General features: G+C 40.5%; 1 protein-coding gene across 2 annotated transcripts in view; it reads right to left on the bottom strand.

Annotated features, from left to right (window-relative positions):
• The window catches only part of kcnh5b (potassium voltage-gated channel, subfamily H (eag-related), member 5b), a 142,106-nt gene that overhangs the window by 15,267 nt on the left and 115,606 nt on the right, over positions 1-11,233 (bottom strand). For both annotated transcript variants that reach the window (XM_079641236.1, XM_079641237.1), the window contains one exon: positions 10,351-10,547. In XM_079641236.1, the coding sequence (XP_079497362.1) occupies positions 10,351-10,547 (197 nt within the window). The remainder of the gene's footprint in view (positions 1-10,350; positions 10,548-11,233) is intronic.

Raw genomic sequence — 11,233 nt, 5'->3', positions numbered from 1 at the left:
ACAGAAGTAAACAAAGGAGTCCAATGGAGGTGTTTTAGGCAGGGAGGGTGGGGGCTTATGGGAGAGAAACTTTGGGATTGTAGCCTTTGCAGACCATTGACATGCACAAAATCCTATATAAAACACCGATTTTTTATTTGATACTTTCATTCCTTTGTTTTGTTTTTTGTGTTACATTTATCTAGCTATCACTTTTATCCAAAGTGACTAACAACATGTATTTTTCTCTTCTTTAGGGATCAATAATAAATAATAGTTCATTATGCATGTTTATTGCACCTTAAACACTGATGGGAACTCTTAATACTCCTCTGCGCCAAAATTACAGACACATTTCTGCTTGTTTACTGAAGTAAAGTGATTCTGACGGTGATAAATAGTCATTAGCGCCTCCCTGGTGATAAGAGGAGATTCCTGCTCACACACGGAGAGAGCTGCTGCGTTAACAAGTCCTGCAGACAGCAACAAGAGGAAAACAGCAGAACTGCAGTTTTTTTCTAAGGGTAATATACAGTGGGGCAAAATAGTATTTAGTCAGCCACCAATTGTGCAAGTTCTCCCACTTAAAAAGATGAGAGAGGCCTGTAATGTTAATCCTAGGTATACCTCAACTATGAGACAAAATGAGAAGAAAAAATCCAGAAAATCACATTGTCTGATTTTTAATGAATTAATTTGTGAATTCCTCGGTAAAATAAGTATTTGGTCACCAACAAACAAACAAGATTTCTGGCTCTCACAGACCTGTAACTTCTTCTTTAAGAGCCTCCTCTGTCCTCCACTTGTTAACTGTATTAATGGCACCTGTTTGAACTCGTTATCAGTATAAAAGACACCTGTCCACAACCTCAAACAGTCACACTCCAAACTCCACTATGGCCAAGACCAAAGAGCTGTCAAAGGACACCAGAAACAAAATTGTAGACCTGCACCAGGCTGGGAAGACTGAATCTGCAATAGGTAAGCAGCTTGGTGTGAAGAAATCAACTGTGGGAGCAATTATTAGAAAATGGAAGACATACAAGACCACTGATAATCTCCCTCGATCTGGGGCTCCATGCAAGATCTCACCCGGTGGGGTCAAAATGATCACAAGAACGGTGAGCAAAAATCCCAGAACCACACGGGGGGACCTAGTCAATGACCTGCAGAGAGCTGGGACCAAAGTAACAAAGGCTACCATCAGTAACACACTACGCCGCCAGGGACTCAAACCCTACAGTGCCAGACGTGTCCCCCTGCTTAAGCCAGTACATGTCCAGGCCCGTCTGAAGTTTGCTAGAGAGCATTTAGATGATCCAGAAGAGGATTGGGAGAATGTCATATGTTCAGATGAAACCAAAATAGAACTTTTTGGTAAAAACTCAACTAGACGTGTTTGGAGGAGAAAGAACACCATACCTACTGTGAAACATGGGGGTGGAAACATCATGCTTTGGGGCTGTTTTTCTGCAAAGGGACCAGGACGACTGATCCATGTAAAGGAAAGAATGAATGGGGCCATGTATCATGAGATTTCGAGTGATAACCTCCTTCCATCAGCAAGGGCATTGAAGATGAAACGTGGCTGGGTCTTTCAGCATGACAATGATCCCAAACACACCGCCCGGGCAACAAGGAGTGGCTTCGAAAGAAGCATTTCAAGGTCCTGGAGTGGCCTAGCCAGTCTCCAGATCTCAACCCCATAGAAAATCTTTGGAGGGAGTTGAAAGTCTGTGTTGCCCAGCGACAGCCCCAAAACATCACTGCTCTAGAGGAGATCTGCATGGAGGAATGGGCCAAAATACCAGCAACAGCGTGTGAAAACCTTGTGAAGACTTACAGAAAACGTTTGACCTCTGTCATTGCCAACAAAGGGTATATAACAAAGTATTGAGATGAACTTTTGTTTTTGACCAAATACTTATTTTCCACCATAATTTGCAAATAAAGTCTTTAAAAATCAGACAATGTGATTTTCTGGATTTTTCTTTCTCATTTTGTCTCTCATAGTTGAGGTATACCTAGGATGAAAATTACAGGCCTCTCTCATCTTTTTAAGTGGGAGGACTTGCACAATTGGTGGCTGACTAAATAATTTTTTTGCCCCACTGTATATCTTTTAGAAAGGTGGAGAGGCGTTAAACAGCCTCTGGGAAGCAGTAAAGAGAAGAGGCGCTCGTTCACAGGACGTAATAGGAGCTCTGGTGAATGGAGGTTTGCTGTGAAACACCGCCTGCTGCCTCACACTGTGCTGTTTCATCTCATCATTCTCTCTATTTAAGTCTCCAGCTAAAACTAAAAGGCGTGATGCTCATGGAGGTGAGGGCCTAATGTCTACTCCCTTTAGGACCATGTACACATCTATTTTCACTACTTTATTCTGTTGTAGCAAGAATGTAAAACAAGAGTCTTAGGTATAACAACTGTGGCGTCTTTTCCATGAGACACTGCAGATCTGAAATAAAGTCATGTTTTCAAACTTCTGCCATACTCCATAAAAAAGATCTCTATCAAGTCTTTACCACCTTGTCTCTAAAAGAAGAAGAAACAAATCCTATCCGGCAAATATATTCTTTATTGAAGATGTAATATTGTTTGGGATAAATAATGTACGCTTCAATTACACTGACGCATCTTGTGATCAATTAACTACTTATCTCAATAAATATGTTGCCTTTGCTTTGTTATGTAAAGCCTACGCTCATTTCCCCTGAAACACATTATGTCTCTGTTATTTGAGATGCATTAGATTTAGAGACTAAACCAATCTTAAAAGCTCCGGAGTAGTTAAACAAGGACAACCGTTTTGTCCAATGAGTGTGTGTTTAAATCTGTCTATTTTTAAGAACTCTGGGAAATCAAGTCTATAAAATTGACTCACTGCCACTAATGGCCAATAAAAATCCTGTTGTGGTTGTAACTCTTTTAGGATACAGATGGATGGATGAGAGAGACTGACAGGTAGAGCGACTCAAGTACGCCAAGCTTGTTTTTGGCAGTTACATACTGCATCTTTTTATCGATTGTAATTTAATTCACATTTAGATTTAAAACAAGCCTGTGACTGTGGTGTCAAATTGCAAACAGGTAAACATTCAATGATTAACAACACACTGAGTTACACCACAGACAGTTTTAAAGCCTGAAGCACTTTTTGTTTAGAGTCTCTGTATTTCAAGCGATCGTGGACAGAACAGACCCCTCAAGAACTCTAAATGGCCAATAACTTATCATGCAAAATGCACTTATTGATGTACAGTATTGTATACATAAATATGTGTCCCCGGTGTGCCGGGGAACTCACGCAGCATCAGAAAATAAAACCCTTTCTCTTTTCTTCGAGCGGATACAGATTTGCTGCCGATATGACGTCAAATCGGCAGCGGACCCACAGAAAGTTGCTATCAGAAATAATGCCTGACGTGTTTTGGACGTAATGTCGTCTTTGTTTACAATAGCAAGCCTCGCTAACACTCAGAGCTAACCTGTACTGGAGAGCACATGTGTTTAAAAAGCAGGAAATAAAAAAAGGAACACATCTTGTGATAAACCCGCAAGAGAAAAAGCATTTGAGCTCCATACTGTTTCAGAAATAATCTTTGATGTGGTTTAGAACAGGATGGCGTTTTATCACTGCAGAATTTAACTTTGGCCCAATCCCAAACGACTTCCTCGACCCAACCCCTCCGTGACGGAGTGAACTCCGTTTGTAGCCACACTCGCAGCTCAACGAGGTTCCCTCCTGTCAGATGGAGGGAGTAAATACAGCAGCAAGCTTTGGGACGGCCTCCACTCTCTCCGGCAGAAACAGGAAATGCCGTAACTGTATGTAACAACGGTTTCAAATCAGCATCTCTTGGACAAAAAATGTAAATTAATAACTCAAATAAAACTCCAAACATATTTCATTGTGTTACTTTTTTGCAAAGCTCTTCTAGTTTTAAACCTGATGTTTATAAGCTTCTTAGTTTTTGCAACAGTCTGTAAATATACACAACTTTATAATAAAATGCACACATTTACCTTTTTCTAGACTAAACACAGGTATGATCGATCCTAAGTTAAAACATATGAGGTTATCATGAGGTTGTTAACATCGCAGTTTATCAGTGGATGTTTGCTGGAACTATTGTAAACAGCGTGTTTCCTGACGGACACACACAGCGTGACTCGGAATGGGCCGTAATCTCCGGTAGAATTCTGATCAGGCATTAGCTGCGCCTCCTCTTTTTTTTTCTTTCTTCAAGCTAAGGACCCAAAATCCGCGTTTCTCTAACAGGGGAGGTATGAGCAGTATGAAGCATGGCTACAATGGGTGATCTGTTTGGTATTTTAAGCAAAAAACTTCACAGACATGTTTTTTATAGGTATGGTCCTACAATATGTTTTTCCAATATAGCATTGGTCCACTTTAAAGGAGCTGAGCACCCGTAAATATCACCAAATATTTATCATTTGGCTTTGCTTCCCAGCCTTTTTGCATCCTAACCTGATCCTAACGCGTCTGTTGAGATTTAAACAGCTGACTTCTCTGTGATGACTCGGCTGGATCGAGCCGCTGGCTGAATGAACAGGACTGCTGTGACCGACATAACCAACTCTAATCTACCTGCTTAAACATTCAATTACATCCAAGTGTGTATATTTGTACAAACTGACAGGTACAAGCGTCTACAGGAGGGACAGGTGTATACAAATGTTTTTATTGAGGCTCTTTTGGGGGTTCCATTTTCTGTAGGGTGTTAATATGCATGTAAATGGTATGCAAAAGCTGAAATCCCTGTGTTCCCTCCAGAGGGAGTTTCTCTCCCACACACTCCCCCCCCTGCCTGAAACGCCTCCATTGGACTCGAGGTATTTGACAAGAGGTATTATTATAAAACACTCTTTTAAAATACATCAAGCTTTTTCCCATGATAAGAAGTCAGAGCAGGACAGAGTGAAAGAGAGGCTGGAGAGGGAAAGGAAAATGCTTATGAAGGCAGATTGGTAGCCGCTATTATTGCATGAGTGACGGGGCGTGTAACAGCTGACACACATTCGGGTCTCCTCGGAATCCGACAGCCCACGTCTGAGCTCCTGCCAGAAACTGTTTATCTTCATCACAGCGGCGCCGCAGCAGCTGTCACGCATCCCATGAACAAAAGAGATAACTGAGGAGAGGAGGACGAGCTCTGCCCACATCGCTATTCCTGTTCTGTGTTTACACCAGGGGTCAGATTCCAGCTGCACACAGCAAGAAAAGGGTCCACCTTAACAATTAGTTCAATTGTTTTCCAACGATGTGAGTCTATTATACTTCTTCCCGGGAAAACTATGAGTGTTGAAATGTGCAATTCGAGGCATATTCTGTAAAAGCAGGTGGAGCTGCTGACTCATGCTGAGGGTTGTTGTGTTTAGAACAAGAACTGTTAATTTGTCATATGATAGTTTTACTTTTTTGACTCATTTTGATGCTTCACTTAGCAGATTTCTAAGTGAACTGCTGCTGTGTAATGAGCTTCAATCGCACGCTGGGGACGTAATGCAAATAAACATCCTGTCCTTTCTAATTAAGCGTCATTGTTTTCCTAGAATACTTTCTTAAACTAAAAGTTTTCTCAGTGGGTGAGGAGGCCAGTCAACCACAACTTAGTCTCACAAAAATCGAAGAACAAAAACAAACAAAGAGACAACTTGATCCATAAGAAAGTAGGAATAATTCAAAAACTTTGTACAATGACCGTCTCAGTTGTTTCTCTATTCTTTACAGACAGTAACCTGTAATGAGGCAGAATATAGAATTACAACTTGATATAGCTTTTTAAAGGGTTTCATGCTTTCCTTTTCCTTTGAAAAGAACAATTACTGTATTGGTGGTGGTTACAATATATATACGGTTGTGTTAATAAATGAGTCTTTTCAACTGCAGATACTGCAATTGTTTTTTAACTGTTTTCATATAAAACTCATTAAAAACAGCTGAAAGTGAATTACAATATTATTATTGAATAGAAGAAGCACTGAACGCCAATACAAACAGGCCTGTCCTTATTTTCCAGTGTAGTAATACTATCTGGTATAGTTGAGGAGTCAGTGGCAAGAAAGCTAATCAAAGTTAATTAGACTTTTCAACAAGAATATCTAAAATTCGATAAAAATAGCTGTGTCTTAATTGGTCAGTATAAATAGATATCTGGTATGGATTTGGAGTCAGTAGGTCACAGGATATGGCGGGCACTTAAAAAGTTGGAATCTATCATAAGACATTAGTCAAACAAAAAGGGTTTCCACATTTGACACATTAATATTTCTTCTTTAAGCATAACTTTGACTGTTATGGGCGAGTTCGCATTATATTAACCATAGAAAGAGTTGGATGTAAACATGTTTACCCATGCTCAGACACATTATTCATGCACAAACAATATTATAGTCAATAGTCACAGGGTTATACTTGTTTATAACTTAAATTCAAAAGTGAGGGAAAAAAGTAGGGAAGTGAAAATACACACACACACACACACACACACACACACACACACACACACACACACACACACACACACACACACACACACACACACACACACACACACACACACACACACACACACACACACACACACACACACACACACACACACACACACACACACACACACACACACACACACACACACACACACACACACACACACACACACACACAGCAAAGAGACTGCCTGCTACGTCGGTGAGAAGAGGCAAAGGGCACAGGACATAATGAGGCAGCCGGTATTGCATGTATAATTTATTGAGTTTGAGGCACACTGAGAGAAAAACCTATTGAGGTGGAGAGAAAATGAAGTATAACAACAGCGCAAGGACAGGTAAACAACGTCAGACTTGTTATGAGAGAGGATGTGTGAAGGCGAGGATGAAAATATGAGGAAATGTCAGGTCAGATATCTGTCTCCTGAAAGTGTGAGTGTGTGCTCAAGCCTGTACTACTGATCTCATGAAGGTAGGTAAGGACAAATATTCATGATAAATTAAAAAGCCAGTTCCCTTTCCATGTGTTTCCACACCACAATCCTTGAATTTCCTTTAAGGTTTTCCATCAGTAATTGGTTAAAAGATGATAACTTGAAATAACGTGGAAAGATCTTGTCAATGAAATGGAAAAGTGGGAAATTAGAAATCAAGTTTATCTTTTTGACGATAGAAAAATTGGGGGAGGTGAACACAACAAATTATTAATAATGACCCTCCAGTTAGATGTGACAATTAATGTACTTAGAATGTAAAATGCATTTTATTCAGGGATTGAAGGCAGAAGGTATTGTACTTTACATACTGTACATGGGACACTTTATTTTTTCTGTACAAATTCCAAATATGAATGATTAAACCTAAGGGTATCATGGCTATGCAGGAGACACGTTGACTGAAATTATATTGAGAGCAGCTTTACAAGTGAGTCCTTAGCAGTTGGCTTGAGTCAAAATCAAATCCTACCACACCGAAAACATCTTACAAAAAGGCAATGTCAGACTGAACCATGTAGTAGTAACAACACAGCCATTGAGAGATGAGATAAGATCTCTGCATGACCGCATGTGCTAGTGTCAGGATGACAGAGGAACCGAGGTCGGGCCTTATTGCCTTTTCTAACATTCTGAAATCCATTATGTGTTGAACAAATCAGTTATCATAGCATAGAAAATCCTAGACAAAGTTGCGGTCAACAAAAAACACTGCGACCCTCTCCCTCTCCCAATCAGTGCAACCCACATTATGTCCAAATGTATCGAAACCATTGCAAACGCTGTAACAAATTATAATTTTACATTTACCATTACCACAATGTAAACCATGAGAATACCTTTATATTCATGGTTCCTAAATACACAGGTCAGATTTTCCATTAGCCGATAATTACCGTTTTTTAGCTGGTACAATTAATTAAAAACCGGTAAATTCAAGACCTGCCGGTCAAAATGTCCGGTAATAATTAGAGATGCTCCGATCGATTGGCCGCCGAGCAATATCGGCCGATATTCACTCTTAATAGTTTGATCTGTGCTCTCTATAAAGGCCGATCAGGAGAACTGGATCTGATCGATATGGACATAAACGCGAGTGAAGTATAACCGGACGAGAGAGAGGGATCAGAGATCAGCTGCTGAGTCTGACGGAGACATGCAGCTCTGCATAATCACCTGAAGCTCCGCCCGCTGTTTAGCGAGCTGCATGAGAAACAGACCGGCTGTCAGGAGAGAGGGAGGGAGGGAGGAAAAGAGAGGATCCGTTTCTAGGCTACAAGTAGTTTGTTTGAATGTAATAATTATGTTGTTTGTTGTTTGTGGAAGCGTATAACTTTTTGAAAATGAATCTGAACTTTTCGATATTTTACGATTATAAACTGAAGCAATATAAAAATGAGCCCTATTAACTGGGTATTAAACAACAGCATATCCGGTCATAGTCCGGTAATTAACAGCTAACGGAAACTCTGCTACACAATTCTTATTCTTATTATTGAAACATGACCGGTAAGTTTCGAATTTGTCCGGTAAAATAAATGATTTCAGGAAATTTAACAAGAAAGAAATCCTAGCGGAAACCCTGACACAGATACAGTGGGAAAAAAAAAAGTATTTAGTCAGCCACCAATTGTGCAAGTTCTCCCACTTAAAAAGATGAGAGGCCTGTAATTTTCATCCTAGGTACACTTCAACTATGAGAGACAGAATCCAGGAAATCACATTGTAGGAATTTTAATGAATTAATTGTTAAATTCCTCTGTAAAATAAGTATTTGGTCACCTACAAACAAACAAGATTTCTGGCTCTCACAGACCTGTAACTTCTTCTTTAAGAGCCTCCTCTGTCCTCCACTTGTTAACTGTATTAATGGCACCTGTTTGAACTCGTTATCAGTATAAAAGACACCTGTCCACAACCTCAAACAGTCACACTCCAAACTCCACTATGGCCAAGACCAAAGAACTGTCAAAGGACACCAGAAACAAAATTGTAGACCTGCACCAGGCTGGGAAGACTGAATCTGCAACAGGTAAGCAGCTTGGTGTGAAGAAATCAACTGTGGGAGCAATTATTAGAAAATGGAAGACATACAAGACCACTGATAATCTCCCTCGATCTGGGGCTCCACCAAGATCTCACCCCGTGGGGTCAAAATGATCACAAGAACGGTGAGCAAAAATCCGAGAACCACATGGGGGGACCTAGTCAATGACCTGCAGAGAGCTGGGACCAAAGTAACAAAGGCTAGCATCAGTAACACACTACGCTGCTAGGGACTCAAATCCTGCCGTGCCAGACGTGTCCCCCTGCTTAAGCCAGTACATGTCCAGGCCCGTCTGAAGTTTGCTAGAGAGCATTTAGATGATCCAGAAGAGGATTGGGAGAATGTCATATGGTCAGATGAAACCAAAATAGAACTTTTTGGTAAAAACTCAACTAGACGTGTTTGGAGGAGAAAGAATGCTGAGTTGCATCCAAAGAACACCATACCTACTGTGAAACATGGGGGTGGAAACATCATGCTTTGGGGCTGTTTTTCTGCAAAGGGACCAGGACGACTGATCCGTGTAAAGGAAAGAATGAATGGGGCCATGTATCGTGAGATTTTGAGTGACAACCTCCTTCCATCAGCAAGGGCATTGAAGATGAAACGTGGCTGGGTCTTTCAGCATGACAATGATCCCAAACACACCGCCCGGGCAACGAAGGAGTGGCTTCGTAAGAAGCATTTCAAGGTCCTGGAGTGGCCTAGCCAGTCTCCAGATCTCAACCCCATAGAAAATCTTTGGAGGGAGTTGAAAGTCTGTGTTGCCCAGCGACAGCCCCAAAACATCACTGCTCTAGAGGAGATCTGTATGGAGGAATGGGCCAAAATACCAGCAACAATGTGTGAAAACCTTGTGAAGACTTACAGAAAGCGTTTGACCTCTGTCATTGCCAACAAAGGGTATATAACAAAGTATTGAGATGAACTTTTGTAGTTGACCAAATACTTATTTTCCACCATAATTTGCAAATAAATTCTTTAAAAATCAGACAATGTGATTTTCTGGATTTTTTTTCTCATTTTGTCTCTCATAGTTGAGGTATACCTAGGATGAAAATTACAGGCCTCTCTCATCTTTTTAAGTGGGAGAACTTGCACAATTGGTGGCTGACTAAATACTTGTTTGCCCCACTGTATGTATGTATGTATGTGTGTGTGTGTGTGTGTGTGTGTGTGTGTGTGTGTGTGTGTGTGTGTGTGTGTGTGTGTGTGTGTGTGTGTGTGTGTGTGTGTGTGTGTGTGTGTGTGTGTGTGTGTGTGTGTGTGTGTGTGTGTGTGTGTGTGTGTGTGTGTGTGTACAAGGTAACTTACCCTCTTGCGCAGGTTGCAGGTGAGGATGAGGTTGCGGGAGAAGGAGTTTGCGAAGGCGGTGTAAAACTCCAGCACTTTGAGCAAGGCTTCCCTCCTGATGACGTGGAGGTCGCAGTACGTTAGCGCTCGGACGTTAGCGCACGCGTGGGCCAGGTTGGTTTCCTTCCAGAAGACGTCTCCAAACACGTCGCCTTTACCTGCAGACAAAAGAGTTTTCAATATTGACACATCAAATGTGTACAAAAGGTGACACCTCAAAACTCACAAGGGCTTTCCATTTAATTAGCAACATCTTTAATACTGTAGATTTAATACGGTATGTGAAGCCGACTTGATGCTTCAATTGATCTATTAGTCAATTGACAAAAACATAGTTCAGGTAATTCAATTCTGATGCTTTTTCTTTTGCAACAGTTTAAGAGATATCTTTAGTTTTTAAAAGTTTTAGGAATTTGATGATGGATGGTTTTTACAATTTCCTGATATCTAGATATCTATAGATCTACTGATAGTGCAATATCAAACTATCAACAAACTATCAATGGCTTACCCAATAAAAATAACACAGCTAGGCATCAACTAAAGGACAGAAAAAAATGTAAATAATTGCAGTAGGATTTCAGGGTTAGTGGATATACATATAAAGCCTGTCAAATTTCTTCTGTCATTGTGTCTAGCTCTCTGAGCAACACTTTAAAAAAATATATTCTGAAGACCATATTTTTAAACCTTAACGACATGTTAGTTCTCATGTATTGTGACAGCTATAAGACCACACAGGAAAACATTAAACAGGAGAAGTGACGGTACATTGGCTGAGATGTGCTAATTGAGAGAGAAAGTCTGAAAAAACAAATAAAATATATATTTTAGGGGGCTGTTG

This window comes from Notothenia rossii (genome assembly GCF_949606895.1).
Source record: "Notothenia rossii genome assembly, chromosome: 7".
Taxonomy (NCBI): domain Eukaryota; kingdom Metazoa; phylum Chordata; class Actinopteri; order Perciformes; family Nototheniidae; genus Notothenia; species Notothenia rossii.
The sequence above is the reverse complement of the archived record's forward strand: the minus strand, read 5'-3'. Positions and strand labels throughout refer to the sequence as shown.